The 22,128-nt window shown below is 41.0% G+C and overlaps 1 protein-coding gene across 12 annotated transcripts in view; it reads left to right on the top strand.

The window, feature by feature from the left end:
* ENOX1 (ecto-NOX disulfide-thiol exchanger 1) overlaps window positions 1–22,128 on the top strand; it is a 541,543-nt gene that overhangs the window by 410,847 nt on the left and 108,568 nt on the right. For all 12 annotated transcript variants that reach the window (XM_059725304.1, XM_059725457.1, XM_059725449.1 and 9 more), the window contains one exon: window positions 8,588–8,800. In XM_059725304.1, coding sequence (XP_059581287.1) covers window positions 8,588–8,800 — 213 coding nt within the window. The remainder of the gene's footprint in view (window positions 1–8,587; window positions 8,801–22,128) is intronic.

Genomic DNA, 22,128 nt, shown 5'->3' with positions numbered 1-22,128 from the left:
TTGAATCCAGAAGACACCTAAAATCTTAAGCAATAGACAGGAGCTTGCTGTCATCAGTAGACTGATAGTATTTAAAAGATATACATCACTGCTTTCAATACAACTGAAAGCCCAACAGACAGTGCATAAGTACTGTGTAGGCTTATGTAATTGATGCATTGTCATCATAGGCATAATTTGTCTAAAACACACTGTAACTTTGAAGAAGGAATTATCTGAGTGTAAGAATGTATTGAAATATATGGTACACTCTAATGCAGGGATGGGTAAAATGGCAGATTCAGCCCACAGCTGGACTCCATTTTCCAGCAGCCCCAGCTGTGCTGCTGCTGCCAGACCCATCTCCACTGCCTGGGCACCCCAGCCCATCTGCCTTGCTCCCACCAAGAGGGGCAGGACCCACAGAGGCAGGGTGCACGGCTGTGTAGCTGGGATGGGGTTGCAGCTGGGAGTCAGATGGGTAGGTGGGGCTGGGGAGATCCCAGGATCTTAGGGCAGTGACAGTGTGGGACCAGGGCAGAACTGTGATGTGCTCCTTGCATGCCCATGCCTGCAGAACCCGTGCTCACCACAGGGGTATGCAGGCAGCAGATTGCGGCTATGCGCTGGCACCACCCCCCCTTAACCACCCCAAGATCCTGAGGTCTCCCTAGCTCTGCCCGCCCCTCTTGCTCCTGGCTGCAGTCCCATTCCAGCCACCTGACCATGTACCCTGCCCATGCAGGTTCCACTTCAGTGGTGGGTTTAGGGCAGACTGGCAGTGGGGCTGGGTCTTAAAGTGGCAGCACTGCTGGGGCTGCAAGGAAATTGAGTCCACCACAGGTCATATTCTGCCCACCCCTGCTCTAATGGAACAATTTTATAACGAAACCTATCTTAAGAAAATGTATTTAAACAGGATTGTGCATCTTTTTTGCTGTACCTCTGAGATGATACTTGTTAAGGTAATGATATGGATTTTGGATGTTGGGGGAACGATATGGAATCTGGGGGTGCTGAGTGTGCAGCTGAATGAAGGCTTTTTCCTGTGTCTCAGCAAAAAGCTGCTGGTCACAAGGCTGGATGATATATTAAAAGTAGATAACTTTGCAAATGCTTAGGCAAGCAGTTTTCTAAACAAAGTAGTGTTAGAGCCCATTGTGTAAGAAGAACAAGATGCAGCCCACCAGCTATCGTCAGAAGATAAGACAGAAGCAAAACCTTGGAGATGGTGCTGAAATCAGCAAAGAACAAGAAAGAACCAGCAAGTGACCGAGAGTACCCGAGTTTATGGTCTTATGCATGCGCTCTTAGCAGAGAGGCATGTAAATGAAGGAGATGCATAGGCAATTCCATGTTAATGAAGTAAACAGTAAACAGAGGAGGAGCTTGAAATGGGAGGAGAAAAGGGGGGAACCGGAGGTGCAACAAGGCAGGGTAAATGTTAATATGTATGAACCAAGGTGTATAAATATTGGAAAAAACTGTTGTTCGGGGTGGCTCCCCATATTCTGTCAGTGAGGGAGCTAGTCTGAAGCTGTCTTCATTCTGAATAAAGCTGTTGCGAGCAATGTGTGTTGATGTTTCCTCCCTGCTCTGCTCTGGTTAATGAGTACCAGGACCCATGGGCAATTGAATCGTCATCTTGCTAGTCGTTGGGCACCGCATGGAGTCGGGGTCTAACAATACTCGTGAGCAAAATTAGCTTCCTCCTAAATGAGTGGCTTTAAAAAGGCTGCAGTCCAAGTCCTGTTTAAATTAGATTCTATTGTTTCTGTTTTCTCTTCTATCTTTCTACTCAATAAAAATTAAATTTATTACTCAGTATTGAAATCTGGTTTTTCAAATCAACCTGTGCTTGCTTAGAAAGAATTGCACTGTATTTGGGAATGAAGAAAATTAATTCAATTTGAGTTGCTATATGTCAGCCACTGGTGGTAAATTAATTAGTTTAAACTGTTAAGAATGAAAATGATATTGAAGAATATTTTAGAGAAGAGTTCTTATAAAGTAATGTCGTTCTGATGTGTACGTATAACCCTTTACCATTGATTGATTTTTTAGAAAAACATATCTACTAATTACATAACCAATAATGTGTCTGGTGTTTAATACTAAGACCTATTTTTATCTTGTACAAAACCATCAGTTAAACATAACTGGCCCAAAGGCCCTGACAGCTCACTGGATGGGTACTATATTAATATGTTTTTTCATAAATGTATTCTTTCTCATGGGTTATACCTGTTTGGTGGAAAGATGATATGTTTAGGAATATCCTCTTATAGACATCAATTTTGTTTAATAACTCCAAAACAAAAAGGGGTGCTTTTATTTCCTATAGGTTCTACTGAGAAATAATGTGCATCAACCAGCTGTTCAGTTTGAACAAGTAGTTCTGCATCTCAGTGCATCTCAACTAAATATGCAGTTCTGTTCTGCAAACTATACATTCAGAGTATTCAGACTATACATATAGTATTCAGAGTATATTTGGAGTAAGAAGCAGCTACCTACCATTTCTTTTAACTTCCCTGTCTATTTCTTTACTGAAATTGGGTATTGAGTCTCTTCTACATGTTAAATTGTAACTATCAATATATCTACAAAGGAAAAGGAGAAGAAACCATTCAATTCTGTTTACTTCACATTCAACATCATCTGTGTTTTGAGTGTTAACAAGCCAGAGTTGTGCACTAGCGTCATCATTTATATGAAGAAGGCAAGCCAGGATGGCATCTTAAAGACCAGCTTGTTCAGAAAGGCATAAACTTTCATAGGCTACAGTGTACTTGGTCAAATGCTATGCTATGAATGCATTCACAGCATCTGTTGAAGTAAGCTATAGTTGATGCCTTTCTGAATGATTCAGTCTTTAAGGATGCCTGTACACATGTAGAGAAGCTTTTCTGAAGCACTGTAATTACAGCATGTTGGAGCAGACTTGATTAAGGGAGTCTGCTGGAGTATGCTATTTAGCACAATCCAGCCAGCTTCCTTGTCTCATGTATCAGTGTCCCTGTGCTTCAACATGGGGGGTATGGACAGTTTAAAGCTTGTTTGATGAGCTTTATTTAAAGCTTGTTCAATGAGCTTTAGTAAAAGTGCCTCCACCACCTTTTTGAAAAGCAAGGATACTGATACATGAGCTGCTGCGGGTGCTTTAATTAGAATGGCACTGAGAGCACATATAAAAATGCCCTAAGCTGCCACCCTACCCTGCATTCTGCCTTACTTCAAACCGATGTGGCTAACTAACTCTATCTGTATGAAAGTTGTTATCTTCATTCTAATTGTCCAAAATATTCAAAGGATGTAACATGAAAAATCAGAATGAACTATATAGAACGAATCACTGAAGTTTAACAGGATATATGCCTTAAAAAGAAAATCACATTTAAACTGAATTGCAAGACTTTTATTCCAGTTTAATGGACCTCTTAAGAAAGTTTTCTTGCATTTAAGCTTATAAAAAATGCACATGATACAGTGATGTATAAGTTTGTCCTATTAATCCTAATTAAGCCACTGTCATGAACCACAACACATCTTGTGGGGTACATGGAATGCCATACACAGTTTTCTTGTTTTTTTGTATTGATATGGCATATATGGTCTCACTGAAAACCCCATGTTAACAGTTTACCAATTTATGTTGCTTTTATCGCTGTATAGGTTATGTTTTGTTGTCTGTATGTATCTTTATGATTCTGGAAATGGTTTAATCAAAGGAACTAAGGGATGCATGCTTCAGGAAAAAGTAGTTGGCAAAACTGCTAAGTATCTCTTGCTGTTGTGGTTTAGGACGAGGACAATTTCCACTTCTAATCTCAGACAGAAGGGGCCAATGGTGGAATGGGCACTCAAGTTTTTATGTACTTGTGATGGGAAAAACAACTTCACAGTAGCAAAGGCAGCTGAGTGAAAGGGTCCATTAGCCAGAAGAAAGCCTGCAGTTTCTGAGAGTGTGGACAGGATGGGGTGCAGATCAAGGCCCCCATGGTGAGGGGCAGGGCAGGGGCTGGGGTGAATGGGGCCCTGGGGCTAGGGTGGGTTGTAGGATGGAGCCGTGGGCAGCTCATCCAAGGGTGCGGGGGAGCACAGCTCCCTGCTGCTGCACGCACCCCTGGGGGAGGCATGGGGGGATACGTGCCCCCCAGATTTGTGTGTAGGGTGGAGGCGGGCTGCCTGCTGTGGGTTGGGGCCCTGCGCCCTGCTGCCTTTGCTCCAGGAACTGTGCAGTGCCATGTTGTGCCTCCTGCTACTGGGCGGGTAGGGGATGCCTCATGCACAAATCCAGGTGGCACATGCCACCCACGCCTCCCTCAAGGGTACACGCAGTGGCAGAGAGCTGCACCTCCCCCCACCCCAGGCTTCCCTGGATGAGCCTCCCACAGCTCTGTCCCATGACTCACCCTGGCCTCAGGGCCCCATTCATCCCAGTTACTGCCCCACTCCCTCCCTCACCATGGGGAACGCGATCTACCCCCTATCCTTTTCCTCTCCCTCTGCACCTTCCCCTCCACAGACTTACCTGTTTGGCAGTGCTCTACACACCGCTGGACTGCATTTGTGTAGGGTTACCATATTTCCAGTTTCAAAAAAAAGAGGACACCTGTGTGGGGAGGTGCAATATGTTTCGGGGGGGGGGCAGTGATATGCCCATGCCCTACCTCTGCCCCTCACTCCGAAGCCACAGCCCTCCCAGCCCTGCTGCTGCCCCTCACTCCTGACCCATAGTATCCCTCATCCTGCCAGGACATGTGGGGACTCCAAACCCCACCCACACCCACAGCCCCCTACACCTTCACAAATTCCACCCCTCCCACACACCACACCCCCAACCATACAAAGTACCTGCATAATTTTGCATAATTTTGAGTTTTTCTGCGCACAGTTTTGAGTTTTTAGCTCTGCGAATAAAATCACAATGAATTGCAACTAATTTTTTTAATCGTATAACTAATCACAATCAGATTTTTTAATCATTTGACAGCCCTACTTCAAACTGATGTTCTTGTTGTATTATTCTCTTCTCCTATATAATAAATCTTTTTGTTGTTTTGTCTCCTTACTGACTTCCTGTGGGAAAGAGTGATCTCTGGGCAAATGGTATTCCAAGCTAACCCATTCTATGGAAAGGGGACCAAAAAATTCTCTCACAGTCCAAGTGGAGGCCACGTAGAGCTAGCAGAGATTTCTCTACTACAACTATAAGATCTGGTATAAAAGCAGTGGAGCTGAGGATTGTGGGGATAAGGAGTTATCACAGGGCAAACCTTGGTCAAAACTTGGGACAGGCTTCAGAAAAGTGGGGAAAACTTGGGGCTCCATGGTACCGCAAGGTTGGGTTCGTGACAGCCACAGTTTAATTGACTTTGTTGTAACAGTCTCTTGAGGAACAGCTGTTAGCATCCTCACAGGAAATAAGATTAGGTAAAGTATTAAAAAATAGACTGCAAGCCAAAATTTTGCAGTGGAAAGTGTGATAGACAAAGTGGCCTACCAGATATTTTCCAGTTATAATCTGTAGCCCAGTTCTTCTGTTTAGTGATGGTGAGTACCATACTTGTAAATACTCACACTGAACGAATGACGGAAACATGATTATAATTCTTTTTTGTTTAGTTTTTATTTTGTACAGTCTCCAGGATCTGACTTTTCGTGTTCTTACAATATGTCTTCATTTTCCATGTATCCTGATAAAGATTAAGTGCATGTGATGGTTTAGTGTCCAAATGACACAGTGAGGGGCTGTGTCACTGGAGGATTCTGAGTGCACTAATACAGCTGTAGAATTTGGCCCTATGCTCTGAAAAGATCTATAGAATTCAGTTTTTTATTAGAATGTTTATTATTTATATATCTCAGTCTCTGGGAATATGAACATACATTTAAATGAACAATACTAAAGACTAAACAATATAGCCACAGAACTAAAATAGTCCCTAGTTTATCTAAACACTATTCACTGGCCTCCAACATTAAATCCCATATACATTTTAATAAATTTACTGCTTCTCACTCTTCACCCACTATTAATCAATACCACATTGACTAAAATGCCATAGTGCATGGATGCATCTCTGTATCTCACATAATATTGCATACTCTGCCAAACATGGGCTGTGGTATATAGGAAAAAAATAGATAATTCCAAAATAAGGGCCACCTAACTAAAAATGTTCATTTTTACAAGTCATCATAGAGATAGATGGTTTCTAATGTCAGAAGACTTTGATGTTATTGAGGCCATCATTTTGAAACTTGATTGCCTAAAATTGGGCCCCTAAATCCCAGTAGTACATGATAATGCCTAGATAGTGCAGTATATCGTGCAAAAATAACAAGGACATGAACTGTTGTGGTTTAACCTCTGTGCCACAGTAAGAATCATAATGGTGGGACAACTCAGCGTGACAGAAAATACTCCATGTCCCTGTTGTCACCTGGGAATCCAAAATAAGTGAGGTAACAATTAATTACCAACCATTGCAGAAAGGTGTATGTTATTTGAAAGTCTGAAATAATCACAAGGTCCTTTCCCTTCATCGGGATGCTTTCCTTGCTTTCTATCCTCTCTTCCATCCAGTTGGTTTTAGTATTAGATATTAGTTCTATACAGGTTCCCATCACAGCTCATACATGACAAGGGATACCAGGGAATCCAGCTTGATGAAATGGAGATGTAAATTTACAACCTAAATTATTTCATTGTCACAGTCACTCTCTGTGACCTCAGACATGCATTAGTTGAGGATAATCAGTGCAATTTAACTTTGTCAGTAACCCAAAGAAGAAAGCTCTTAGGGGTGTCAGCACTGGACAATAGCATTCTGTTTATCATGTGTTAACTAATATGATGCTAAATGCACTCAGGTGGTCTGTAGGGTTAACTACAACCAATGAACATCTTTTCAAACATGGTAGTCTTTGTCTGGAAGGAATGTTTAATATCACGCATATTAATGTGGTATATAACATGTCATTCCCTGGTGTGCAACCTGGGGGAGAAAAAGTATGACCAGTCATCTATAATGATCTGCTGGGACTTTCTGGCATGGATGAACAGTAAAAATCACAAAAAAGTCTTGCCACACACCACACCTCAGATCCTGCGAGGCTCCTGAAAGATATAACACATAATCCAATCCTATTAGGCTCTTTAAAGGAGAATGGCATTTCCTAGTTTCCTAGTTTATTAGTGGCTGGAAGGGGCCTTACAGATCATTGGGTCCCCTGCAAGATATGTTCCATTCTCTGTCATAATAGTAGATGTCGCCATATTTTTCAGTGTTGTCTAAGCACAGGGATGAGTATCAAAGTCCTGAGGCTCTATATGAGCCTCTCCATGTGGTCCTGGCCAAGTCATTTCAACCTGTGTTTTTGACTTTGAAAGAGGGACAGTAATATTCAGTAAGGTCCTAGTTAGGGTTATTGGTGAAGTGAAATTAGCAACGTGTATACAGTGTTTTGAACATATGAATGCAACTAACATGCTGAAAATTGTTTCTACTGTTATTTTATATTTTGTAGTACTAATTCCTCTTTTTTTCCCCCCTTTTGTTCAAAAGCAGGGTTTCAGTGACAAAAATAACCATAACCTATTACTAGCTGCTTTTCAGTACTAGGTATTACCCTTATTCTCACCCTGTTTCCTCCAAATAGAAACAAAAGTCTTTTTTCCCCTAATTTTGTGTTTTATAATAAATTGTACAATTTTGAGACTGGTTTTTGTGAGATGAATAAAGGGCATACAAACTGCAAATTATTTCTCTTGCTACTCTGCAGCTAAAAACAGTTTGTTTCATATAATACTGGGGAGCAGAAAAACATTTGAAATTTTATCTCAGTTTCATTTGAAATTAACCTACAAAATTTGCAAGTTAAAACTTTATTCAACCAGAAGCTATTGCACTATTGGAACAATATATAGATTGGTTTTGTAATTCAGGTATTAACTGTTTCTGCGGAATCTTGCCATGGAATTCTGCTGAACAACTTGTACAGAAATATAATCAATTAATTTACTTAATAGGGTTGCCTCATAAAACAATAATCAGAATAATGACTTGGAGCGCCTCTTAAAAAAGCAACTGTTTAAATGGCTATCCTAATTAATCTGTGTGTTTTAATTTGAGTTCAGCCATTGTGTGATTATCAGGAATATTATTTTCATGAAATCAGTTGACACAAGTATGACCAAACCAGATCCTTCTGCTAACAAAGAGACAAGACCAGGTTTTCATTTATACTCATGACCTGGAAGTGCGAAGACCCCTTAAAATGTGTTTAATCCATTTTCAAGATCACTTTATGTTGCCAGTGCAGCATAATGGGGCCTTAGCATAAGCAAGGATTCAAGTCACATTTTTTTTGAAAGAGAAAAACATTAAAAAAACCAGAAGACAGGATCTGAGAGACAGGCTTCACATGATAACATAAACTCCCTTCCCCTGATGGAGCAACAGACCAAAAAAAGTGAAGCCCAATATGATACAATGTAAACATTATTTACGGTGATTTTAATGTGACATAGAGCAGAAAATGTATTCATACTAGGATATTTATTCCCTCAATTTAAAAACCTGTGGTTTGACTGTTTTAGATGATAGCAAATTTTCTGAGGCCATCACAGTACTGCTTACCTGGATTGAGCGAGGTGAGGTGAATCGTCGCTCTGCAAACCAATTCTATTCAATGGTGCAGTCAGCAAATAGTCACGTCCGCCGCCTCATGAATGAAAAAGCAGCCCATGAGCAAGAAATGGAACAAGCCAAGGAGAGCTTTAAAAATGCCTTAACAGGGATCCTCACACAATGTAAGTAACCCCTTTTCTGTCCAGTGTTGTAATGATGGTGGTAGTGGTGGTAGTGTTTTTTGTTTATTTGGGGGTAAGTAGATACAATAATGTCACATCCTACCTTCATATCCTATTTCATACTCTATGGCAATTTGGAGGAACAAGGACCATTCCTAAGAGCTTATGTCTCAAGGTGAGCAAAGTTTCAGTAGTTTTTTTATTTATAGATTAAGACATACTATAGGTTCCATAACTCTTCAGGAAATTAACCAAATGCCTCCATGATCTGGAATAGAGATCACACTTTGTCTGGAAAGCAGTGATTTCTAATTTGTGACTGGTAGATATAAGGAATTCTAACCATCTTTTTGTAATTGCAGAACATTTTTTGGGCAGTGGTTAAGTAAAAGTAAGTTATAGAAATGAACAAGTTTTAGGTAGTTATTAATAGTGCTCTGAGGCCACCCTCACAGTAAAAGAACATGCTGCACTACTGTTGGCAGCATGAGTGCTTGGCTGATATTCTGCCAGTGTTCATTTGGCAGGTAAAGCGCCTTAAATATTTAGTGTTGGCAATTTTTTCTTAGCACAGAACTTTAATCAATGAAGTTACCTTAATGGGGTTTCCTCATAAAACAATAATCTGTATAATTGCCTAGGCTCTTCTTTTTTTATCTTCTCCAAATAATGTGCTTCATTTATTCAGGCTTTTAGTATGTCTAACATCTTTACAAACCTGGTTTGATTCATTAAATCTCTCACTCAAACCATGGGAAAAGAGGCTAGTTTCTAATAAGCCATGCAAACCAAACAGTGAGCCATATAATAGTCAAAAGGGTAGACCCTGCATAAACAGGCAAGGCAAAAAAATTAAGACATTTTACCAGAATGAGGTCAATCTGCATGTTTCACTTTAGTGTCCTTTTGTGCCTTTGATGTTTACATTAAAATAAATAGTAGACCTCTGTTTAAAATGTAACTTAGTAAACACTGTGTGTTATCTCCTAAAAGCTATGCTAAAAGACACAGGGAGTTGTTATCTGAGGACACATGTTCAATTGGTAAGTTTTCAAGGTCAATTAGTATTCATATTGGGATAGGAAATTCTTCTTTCACCTCTGTGACTGAAAATCAGTATGAGGAGGAATGTGAGTATCACAAATGGTCCTGCTGTTCAGTGCATACCAGGGTGTCAGTACTTACGTGTATAACAACCAAGTCTAATATTTAAAAATGACTTGTTTAGCTCTGTCAAAAGATCTCCTATTGTCAGCAATTAGAACGTCAGTTAAATACATTTAAATTATCCTAGTTCACACCAACTGTTGTGGAACATCTGTCACTTGGAAACTGAGAGCCCTGTAGTTTTGGGTCAGTCTTTCAGTCTTATTGTCTGGTTAGCTCTTATTAGGTATAGAGTTGTGATCTTCAAAACCCAGGGCTGGCCCTCAAACATGAGACTTAGTTAGGGAAGACCGACAAACTCTTAATAATACCCTGGAGGGAGATCTCTTCCTGGCAGGTCTGTTTTTCGGGGGAAAGCCAGTGAAGAGACAGTCTGGGTAAAAGATGTCACAATCCCCATACTTACATAAATAAACACAAAGTTTATGTGCTTTCCATATGCCGCAAGGTGTTACTTTCTCAACACCACAGACACCCCCAATTATTAGTGTTAATGTGTCTTATGAACAGATAGACTGCATTTCACTTATATGCCATTTTTAGTTATAAAAATGCCGTTCTTATATATGTATATATGCATATAAAGTGAAGTGCAGCCTATGTACTCTGTGTGTGTATATACAAAAACACATAAATATCCAATATATATATATATAAGTGAAATAACCTCAGGTATAAGCTATACCCTTTCCACAGAGAGAAGCATAAAGGAACAAACTGAAGATTACTTAAAAATATCAGCATAAGAGGGGAAAATGAGTAATGCAGTAGAGAAAGGAAAGCTGGCTAAAAGTGCACATGTTCAGAACACACACAGACTACATGTGGGTCTCAATATAAAATACTGTCCTATTAATGAGGTTTAGTGTGACCTGAACATTTCAGCTTATGGCTCAGCTACAAAAGGCCTACAGGTATTGAAGTCCCTGCTACAAATTCTACCTTCATGTACTTAGAAGATTACCAGAATTTGAGTCCGGTGCTTAGTACATGAACTAATTATCTGACTGCTTATGCCAGTGAAATCATCAAAATAAACTGTGTAATAGCTGTCACTCCACTAGTTTACTGCCTCTGCTTTATATACTACAGATGGTCATAGCTTTTCATGTGGCTTTTTCAGTTATTAAAAGGATAAAGCAAGAGAGAAATGGCCATTTGCTTGCTTTTATTTTAGATTAGTAGTTTTTCCATATGTAAAACGCTTTTTGCAATACCGAGTTTTTCCTGGAGATTTGTGTTGGGAGGCACACTTGTGTCATTCCATTGGACTGATGCACCTGGCACTCCCTTCTAAATTTTCTACCCACTCCCTTTTACCTCCTCCTAAAACCATGCTTTCCTCCCTGAAGCCTATAAATCCAAAAACTTGTGTTTAATAAATGATAGCTAGAGAGATAATAAAAAATGGATTTTTTAACTACACAAAAATTGAGAATTTAACGAGCTGTGTTCACTCCAATGCTTCAGTGGTTTTGCTCCTTATAGCATAGACTTATTTTGTATGTGGTCTTATTTAGATTTTAAGCTATTTACAACAGCAAGACAGTCTCATGTAGTGTACAGGCTTAGCACAAAGGGGCCCTGATATCAGTTGTTGTCATGAAGTGCCTCCATAATACAAATAAAAACATTAGTCATTAAGTTTACTGTTCTCCGGGAGGTGGGGGGGGGTTCTTTTTTACCTTGATATATTTTTAAAGGACCCTTATAATCCATTTAGCCATGTTGGAGTAGCATATTTATTCTGGATTTTATTGGGCAGTTTTTCACTCTTAAATTTTGAATATGCCTTAACTGGGTCTCTGGCTTGTTCCTTTGTTTTTTGCCCTCCCCATTTTCCATCTCAGATATAGATATTTTAAATACATTGTTGCCCTAAATGCCACTGAATTAGCAGAGAACCTCTTGTAAAATGAAAGATTCCATGTATTTTCTCTCTATTTTTACTATTCCTCCTTCCTTGCTTGTATGCTGCTGTATAACAGTGTCATCTATAGTCTCAACCTCTTGTGTTTCTGACGGCTTCTTCCTTTGTGTTTTCATCAACCTCAGGATCCTTTCTTTCTAGCATACTATGTTATCCTAGCATCACTGAAGTCAGTTGAGGTTTACTGCTGGATTCTTTGAGGCCTGGATATCACCTAAAGACTTTACACTATTATTCTATGCTTTGTTCAATGTGGGTTATTAAATATGCACGATGTCTTCCAGTAAATGATAAGCTTGACCTATAAGTTTTCAATCCAAGGCCCCAAATTGCCCCTACTCATCTGGATCCTGCAAGTTGTTGACTCAGCTAGGAGTTCAGGGCACTTAGCACCTGGTTGAATCAAGCCTTAAAGCATTTGAGTGTATGCTGAAGTCCCACTGAGGTCAATGCACATGCTTAAATGTTTTGTAGACCAGGGATGGAGTTAAGGACATGTTGAATGCTGTACAGAACTAGACCATAACCTTCAATAAGGTTTCAGTGGTTATACTCACATTATGATGCCTGCACTCCTAAAAGTCAGTGTATCTTATTCTTTATAAATAGAGGGCCAGACACTACATATATAACTTGTCTAAATGGGGATATACTTTTCTCTGTGACTGTGGAGCACAGGAGTAGGAACAATAGCCTCAAATTGCAGCAGAAGAAATCTAGGCTAGAGATTAGGAAGAATTTCCTATGAGGGTTGTGAAACATTGAAACAGGCTAACCAAGGAGGCTTTGGAATTTCCATCTCTGGAAATTTTCAAGAGCAAGTTAGACAGACATTTGGCTGGGAAGTTTAGCAAGGGATGGTCCTGTCTTGAGCCGAGGCTGGACAAGTTGACTTCATGAAGTCTCTTCCAGCCCTACTTTTCTATAATCCTAAATCTGAATCCTTTTAACTTGCATTGTAGAAGTTTTTGTAGGCCTTAGGCTGTATTAAATTTAAAATAGGCCAGGTCAGCATAAGTGAGGCTCAGGGAAGTAGTATAAAAGGAAATGAGTGATGGAGGAAACCATAACCCCTGCTACATAGAGTAGGAAACCAGCATTGGAGGGCTACAGTTAGGTAGGCAGCTGGGCAAGGGCCAGCTACTGAGCAACATGCAAAAAGGGGAAGCCATAAGGGGTTAAAGTGCAGCAGGGGAGAAAACAGTGGCTACAGCTCAGGGTTTTAGCTACAATACGTGAGAATAAACCCAGTACTGGGCTATTTAGAAACTGCTAGCCAAGGAGAAAGCTCAAAAAGGTAGAGCCTAGCCTACTAAAAGCCTGGCCTCTCAACCACAGAGCTCAGTCAGCCCTGACTCCTGCTGAGAACAGAACTCCTGCTGGCATGGGTTGCAAGGGGGCGGGGGGAACCCCGGCAATACAGATTGCTGAGGAAGCTGCAAAAGCCATCAGCTAAACAGCAAAAGTTTGCTGGGACCCTGAGAGACACAGGATGGGGTTTATGAGTGAATTGTAGCTAGCAGAAGGCCAGAGAACCAGGTTGTGGCTACCAGGTGGCAAGGAGACCAGAGGGGCACCCTGTATAAAGCAGCCTTGCCCGGGTCAGGGACATGAGGTCTTCTTGAATAGACTTTGAGCAGCCTTGTCAGGCCAGGGGTGCAGAGAACAGAGACAGGCTGAGGCCGAAAGGGTCAGAGCCTGAGCTGGAGAGGGCAACATTGGCAGGTGAAAAGTGCAGACAGCCTTCAGCCTAGTATTACCGAAGGTGAAGGCCTAAAGCCAAAATAGCTGGGCCAGAACAAGTGGTCCAGGGCTGGAGACCTGTAGCCATAATAACAGTGGGCTAAAGCCAAGAGGGATGGGGTCTCTACAGGAAGACAAAAACATTTACAGAATAACATCTGTGAAACATGGGCATGGCTGTAGGAGAGAATGGAGGCCAGAATTTGAACCCTTTAAGACAATGAGACCAGAAGGGTCTGAGCCCCTCAAAAAGAGCCAGTGTCCGGAAGGATCAGACCCCCACAGGGAGGACCAGTGTTTAGAGGGGTCAGAGTTCCAGGCCAAGAGACTGAGGTCAGCAGGGGTTGGAGGCCAAAATCAGGCAGGCCAAATAGAGATCAAGGAGGAAAAGAGTATAGGAAGAGCACCCAGAGCTTACCAGCCTCTGAGGGCAGCCTCCTCTCTTTATTGTTACCATCAAGGCATGGCAGGCGAGGCAGCATGGTGAAAACCTAAGAGGCTGGATGGGCAAGCAGGTCAGGATTAAGGTGATCACTAGGGGGGCATCACAGATGCCCTCAGGGCACATCCTACTACATAAGACACAAGTGAGAAATTCTAGGAGAGGCTAGCTCAATCAGATCTTGGTTAGTGAAGCCCAGTATGTTCCAGCCTGACCACACTATGACCAACCACATTGCCTTTGTGGCTTTTGTTTCACTTTGATCAAATGTTTTGTTAAATTGATATATGCTAGGCCCTACAAGCTAAATCTAGATATGTTGTGTTATTATTTGCTACCAGTATTTATATTTGGAGAATTTGAATACAGTTTACTTTTGCATTTGCTCTGTTGGAGGACTCGTGTTGCTGAGCATGAGGGTGGTCATAAGCAGCCCTCAGACCAATAGACTTCCTCCAGGGGTGAACACATTGGAGCATATTACCTTTGAAAGTTACTTCACTTACTGGGACACAGAGTCCAAACACATTTTTATGTCTTTTCCAATCAGAGCTTCATAAGGGAGCTCTTATGAGATAAGGACACAAAAATAATTGTTCCTCCTTGCAGTATCTTCAGAACTATTCTTAAAACTGACCCAAAAAATCATTATTTTCAGTTATTGAGGAGAGCAGCTAATTGAAGTCAAACCACAATATAGTCAACATGGTAAAGGAAGTGGCATCTACCAAGTCTTTATTTTTATTTCATGACTTGGTATATGGTCCATGATGTATTTTTCTTAATACAAGATGCTAGCATTGAAAGAGAAAGTACTGTACATTTGTATCTGCCCTACTGTATTATGTTGGCCTGATGTCAAATTCCTGTTTGCTGAGAAATGAAATGTAGGTATAGTGGTCATGTTAAGTTCAAGTGATTTATCACATGGCATTATGCCAAAGTCTGTTGTTACACTGGGCTGACAGTTCCTTTGTTGTAAATTAAACCACATTTCACATTTTAAAAGATTTTCTAAGTTTATTTTTAGACAGATTTCTTTGGCAATCCCTTGTAGGACATACTGAGCTCTGTTTTATTTGTGTACATTCTGTAGTTTCATAGTATAACAAGAAGAGTTTTTAAATTTCTAAAAGTATATGTTATTAATCATTAATATAAATGCTTAGAACAAGCATTGTGCATGTCATCTTCTAAATCCTGAGCCATGTGGAAGTTTCAGTATCCCCATGACGTTCCTTCTTTAGCTTTTCCTCATCGTGGTTCTTGTTAAAAGAAAAGCAAGATTTAAAAAAACAGTGTTGGCACATAGAAAGTGAACTAGAAGATTCTCTGTATGTAGGAGAGGGATTATAATTTATGGCTGTGGAATGTGTATAGGGTCCCTCACTCTTCCCTTTTCTCCCTTCATTTATATGAATTTAATCTATTTATTATAACCTGGAAAAGAAATTATGCTTCTGTAACAGGCAGTGGCGTTACCTGATTCGGGTAACACCACTGCCTGTCTCAACCTCTTGTTGACTGATCAAAAAACTTTGACTAGTACAGTTGAAATCAGTGGGTCTGGGGAACATATGGAGAGGCAGATTTTTAGTTTCTAGATTTTTGTGTGTGCATGTTTAAAATGGATGGGAACAATTTAAATGATCTGAGACACCCTGTAATGCTGTATTTACTAACATACCACACAACTTTTTTTCCAAAAAAAAAAACAGCCGTCCAAAATTGGGGTGCATATCTTAAGCATGGAATCAGATTTTCTTTGCTAGAGTAAAAGCAAGAAGGTTCAAGATGGCTGCCAGCTTCTCTGTCCCTGTCAGCAAGCAGGAAGGCAGCAGTCCAGGGTTAGCCTTTTCACCCTTAATTTGGAAGACATTTTTGGCTGAGCACAATGGCTGTGAAAAAGTAAACATTGGCAGCATAGTGTCTTCATGAAAAACCTAGCTCTAGGCCATGACTCTGGAAAGATTTTTTTCTCTACATTCTGCCTTCCAAAAACAAACTATTTATTTGGGGGTATGTTGTGTACAAGAAAATATGATCCTAATCTCTACTTTATTAGAGCTAATTAATGAGGTCCACTTAGATCCATGCAGAGACAAGGGATTCATGCTCAATTCTTACCCTTCCCATGCACAATGTGGATGGACTAGTAGCTGTAAGGCAGCATCCTTCTCTGCAGAACCCTGCTAATAACTCTACAAAGCTGAACTTTATCCTGTGGTTGGGGATGCAAACTGGTAAGGCTCATGGCAGTAAGTGGGCAGATTTCTATTAGGTGTAGGACAGTCTAAGGGATGTACATCATTCCTCATTGGCACCTCAGAGATTGCCAAGAAATGTCATACAACTTGGTTTAATATGTCCTTTCCCAGATAGCCCTTTCTGAGGTGCAGATTTTCCTTTAAAGAGTGGTCTTAAGGGCTGCTGTAGTCTGCTGGTTTCTACTGAAGCTTTGCTTCCAGGAAACGAATAGACACTAGGGGGTGCAGGACTTCTATGCAGAGGTCATTGTTTTCTTAGGTGGCGTTTAACAGGTTACCTTTAAACAATTCTAAAGGCACTTAAAAGAGAAGCATTCATGCATTAAAAGGTGTTAATTCATTTCAAGTAGCCTCTAAGCATTTTAAAGTTACACCACTTGGAATGAGGGTTATCTTTGATCTGTTCTACACAGGTTGAGGTAAAATGTTAACAGTTTGCTCTGCAAAAATAAAGCACTCAATTTGCAGTCCTCCAGCATCCCAGGAAGCACCACTCCCAGCCTTCCAACCATCCCCATCTCTCCTCCTCCCCCCCCCCTTTCTCCATGAGCGAACTTTCAACCCTCCTGAACTCTACCGCCTGGGGGGTTTAGTACTGGCCCAGTCCAACAGTATGTTCTGTGCCATGCAGTGAGCATGCTGGTCCTCAGCTCTGCCCTGGTGTGAGTAATGAGGTCTGTGCTGAGCTGTCAGCATTCTAGTTCTCAGTTCTGAGCCCTGGTGCAAGTGCTGTGGTCTGCACCATGCAGCAAGTGTGCTGATTCTCAGCTCTGCCCTGGTATGAATACTGTGGAGCATGGAACTGGCAGCCAGATTGTTATGTACCCATGGTGCTAGAGGATCACTGAAGCATAATCAGCTCAGAGTGAACATAGAATACACCTCACACCATTCAACTTAACTAAAACCTAACTCATTTAACACATTAAATGTATTAATATTTTCTACATAAAGAGAGAGAAAAACAGTTAAGTGGTCTCACCCAATCCCAGATGTTACTCCACTTCACAGAAAAGGTTCCTGGAAGTAGAGAGTGGTCGTCTATATGTAAAGGCTGTTTTTCAGTGCAGATGTTGTTGGAGAATTTCACACATCCAACTCCCTTGTTGCACCCCTTTTATGCTTTTTCTTTAACTTTAGTCCTCTGATGACTCTTTATTTCTGGGTACCAATGATTGATTTCCCTGTGATGATCCTAGTGTTCATCTTTTTATCCTGTCAGCATATTCTTTTGTTCCAACAAGCCCACCACGTGCACACATCTTAATTTCCTCTTTTACTGGTGTCTTAATTTAGGCATGCCCCAGACTCCTAATTCGGTTTGTCCACCAACTCTGGAAATTCTAAGGGCTCTGCAGTTGGGCACTGTCCCACTGTCCCATCACCTTTCATTAACATATTCAATCATTTCTTTCTTCTATTTTAGTCAGTTAGTGCCAAGGTCAGTTAATTTGTGCTAGTAGCAAGGCTTACATTATACCCGCCTATGTTGATAACACTGGACCATAAGCTCCCTATGAAAGTGAGCTCAAGGCTAGCTGATAGTGCAGATACAAAATGCAAAAGAACAGTTCAAATAATAATGACGCTATACAGAAAGTTAAGGAATGGTTAAATAAGGCTGAATATAAAAGAAAAGTTCAAATAATAGTATAATTCACCACTCAAGCAGGTGAAACTAAAGCTAAATGTGACAAGCTACCCTAATGAGGTGGCATGGGAGAAATTCAATTAACCACTTGTAACCTCCACATTGGGTGAATTGATATGTACCACTGCCTGGAACAGGAGCATGACATGGGCAACCCCATGCCAAAATGGGTTCAGAGGAGCTGAAAGTGGCTCTGCAAGGCTCCTTGGATCAGGCCCCCTCTCCCAGCCCTGTAGGCCTGGACAGTCCCCGCCCCCCACCCATCTCAGTCAGCACAAACCCTGCTGCCCGTAATCCAGTTCTCCCTTCCCTTGGCCCAGTCCTAGTTCTTTGAGTCACATGCAAGATTTTGATCCTTTAATTTTTTAATTCTTTCTCACTCCTTTCTCTTTACTAGTACCCCCACCTCCCTTCACCTCAAACAGCTTTTCAAGATTTCTCTCCTCCCACCCATAGCTCCAGCTTTTCTCCTGCTATTGCCAAGGAAAGAAGCCACAGACCCCATGCTTGGTTTCTCCACCTCCAAGTTATATGCTACTCTCCATCTCCTCTTCCACCCCAGAGGAGGGATGGAGACCTGGCTTCAGTCCATGCCCATGCTCACCAGGTCCTCTAGTGTCAAGTCACAGTTGTGTAGGTTTGAGATGACATTATTAACCTGTGACTGCTGTGACACTGCTAACTCATCTAACATTCCACAGTTTGATGGTAACCTGTAACAGCACCCTTATTGATCCTTTGAGATTCCTGGAACTTTGGAAATAGGTAACCGTAGCTTATTCTTTCCAGGAGTAAATATATCTATTTACTAACTGACAAAACAGTTTGGGAACAGCTCCACAGATGGCTCCAGGAAGAATTTCCTTTTACTTAGCCCCTTTCACATGTTTGTCACGGGGTAGTAGACTCCTCTGACAATCCCCTTCCCCATGGATTGGCTTTATCCCAAAGGAAATGTAATGATTGTGAATCAAGAATGAAGTAATAAATTTGCAGTGGTAGGGTAGTCTGATTGAGTTGAAGCAACTAGTCATTTGCCCCTGTTTTCTGCAAACCAAGACTTCTGGCGACTTGTGGTAAATGCATTATGTTGCACTGCCAGTAAGATGTAAGTCTGCATTGTATATGTGTACCATGACATAAATTTATGTTACAGTTTGTCTAATTGATTAACCAACTCCAGTATATTTTACGTTAGGTTCCATACTTTGCATTATCTACACGCTTCCCAAGGGTGATATTTCTAACTTTTATGGTTGCCTTCCCTGTTCAGCTGATGACAATCGCATCTGTCTCTTCCTGTACAGTAATGTATATTGGGTAAAGAGAGAGGGCTCAAGCTTCAAGATGTAAATGTGTAGAAGGCAAATCAGTTTCTTCATTAAATACTAAACACCACTTTTTTAGTCTCAATTAATTATAAAATTCTGCATCTTTCATTTTCTCTGCCACTTCACTCAAATACTGTGTCAATTTTGCATGTTAGAGGTCAGGGTGTAATTTTTTGACTTGGACTCAATGCTGGAATCTATTCAGTTATGTCACCAAATACATTTCATGACTCTTGCCAGAAATACACTCTTTTCTATCCAGAGCTGACCTGGAGACTCTAATCTATTCATTTATAAAAGCTAGCCTTGACTACCTTATTTCTTTGTTTCCTGGGCTTCCTGCCAAATTGATTGGCAGACTTTAGCTTATTCAGAACTCAAGAGCCAAGCTTTTGAACAGGAGCAAGCTGATGGTATATCCCTCTTGCCTTGAAGTTCTTATTCCAAAATCATGTGGTCCATTGATTGTAAAATTTTCTTTTATAGTTTTGTGGGTGGGCGCCTTTGATAGTGTCACCTGTAACACTTTTTTCGAACCTTTCTAAGCTATGTAACAATTGTAGCAGTATTAAGTGATACTAGTAGAAGCTGTTATGATGTTATGTCTGTATGAGCCTATAACAGCATCTCTCAACATTTTTCACCCCATGGCACACTTAGATGGCCTCCCCTACCCCATGCCACACCGGCCGAGTGTGGGGGGGGAGACGGGGTAGCGAGTGGCTGAACGTTGCAGACAAAGGTGGGGGTGGTGAGTGGCCAAACGCTGTGGAGAGGGGGGGGATTGGGTGGCGAGCGGCTGAACTCCACAGACATGGGGGGTAGTGAGTGGTGGGAAGCAGGTGGCGTGGCATTTTAATCACTGGCTGTGGTCATGCCTCCCATCTGTCTGGCTGCCCACAGCAGGCGGGAGGCATGGCTCCAGCCAAAATGCTGTGGCACACCTGAAAGTGCCTGATGGCACACCAGTGTCCAGCGGGACACTGGTTGGGAATGCTGGTCTATAATGATACAAATGTAGTGAAACCTGTGCAACCTTACTTTGGTTTCATTCAGGATAAAAGTTAGAGTTATTTAGTTCATTTTTATCACTAGAGCAGTGAATCTGGGGTGCCAGGAGAGCCTTTTAAGGGTTTCACAGGGTACTGTGCAATATTAGGTGTGGAAACACCTACACATGAGTGATTTCAAAATGGAATTCATAATGTCAAAGATATTCAGACCTGCTGTCATCTTTCTAAGTTCTCTGCATGTGGCTTGCAGGGGTGGGGTGGGGTGGGGTGGGGTGGGATGTGGCCCTGGGCAGTGAAAAGTTGGAGAGCCCTGCACTAAAGGATCATGCAGACTTAATGGGTATATTGTAACAGTGAATGTGTGCTCCCAAGCAGCATCTCACCCTCCCCTTTTAAAGCAGTTAAAATGCTTGTTTGTCCATACCTTAAATTGCTACTTATTAATCCCACCCACAATCCTTTGGTGTTTGGATCTTTAATTCTGTGTTCCTAATTTGTAGATATCCAGGTATTATTGTTATGAATTCTGAATTTTTCTTGTAGTAAAGACTTGTCTTTCTGGTTTAGTCCACACTGGATTCTGTTCTATTATGGTCTGGTGTTTTGTTCTGTTTTGTTCATCGTTCCTTTTTGTTGTAAAGGCATTATGAGGCATTCAGTTGGCTATGCACATTTTTATTGGAGAAAAAGAATAAGAAGCCTTCATGTATGCATAACAATTGATGAAATATTAAGCAAAGCAAAATTGAAGTAGCTTGTTCTTGTCACAAGAATCTCAAGATGCCTTAACTTAGTTATATAGTTGAAATAATTTATTAAAAAGAACATAGCAGAAAGGAAATGTTTTCTTATTGCCTACCAAGCTACAAAACTGTATATCTTTCATTCTCCCCACCTCTTTTCTTTTCAGTCCCTATGCTTTCCATTCTTCTGCATTGTCTTCTCTGCTGGTATCCCTGATCAACCCCTGATCCACCTTTTTGTTTGCCTAGCCCCTCAAATTTACTGCTTGATGTTTTTAAAATTTACATTTAAGACAACCTGGTGCTGCTTTATTTTATGGCCACAGTCTTGAGGAATAGTGCTGTAAGCATCCATTTAATAGGTTTAATACAAGCTTCCACCTATAATAAAGTAGGTTACAGTAACACTGCAGTTGTTAAGCATTAGCTGACACTTACACATCCAATATTACAGGCTTATGAATCAGCAGAAAAACAATAGGCTAATAATCCTCTGCCTGAAACAGGTCAGCTGATTATCAGCCCTAGTGTAAGTTTCTAGGAAAACTTCAAACAAACTGAATTGTATTGATGGGGAAAAAAATATTTGGAGTGGAGGGTGCACCCTTTCAGGGGTTTTTATTTTAATAAAATTTGGCTGATCCCTATGTTCTCTATGAGCAAACAACAACTTTGCATATGGCTAATGAAAATTTTATAGAACATTGTATTTAGCAACAGATGCTTGTCAATGAATATTTAATGACACTTAATAATAATACTTAGCTCTTGTATTCTACAGTACTGCTCACCCATAAAGCTCAAGGCACTTTTACAAAGATGCATATCAATCATTAGCTGTTTCTGAGAGTTCGGGTTCTTGTCACGCGTTGTGTGGTAGGTGAGACAGAGTCGGTAGCTAGACAAAGAACAGTGTAGATTTCCCTAGAATATGTAGGCATCAAACCAATATCAGAAGTGTTCTGGTGTTAGGCCAAGTCTCTGCATTCCCTGAAGGAAAAATGAATCAAGTGAAACTGGAACTCAGAGGAGATGACCCTC

This window comes from Alligator mississippiensis, chromosome 1 (assembly GCF_030867095.1).
Source record: "Alligator mississippiensis isolate rAllMis1 chromosome 1, rAllMis1, whole genome shotgun sequence".
In the NCBI taxonomy this organism is placed as follows: Eukaryota; Metazoa; Chordata; order Crocodylia; family Alligatoridae; genus Alligator; species Alligator mississippiensis.
This window is presented reverse-complemented; position numbering and strand designations above follow the sequence as displayed.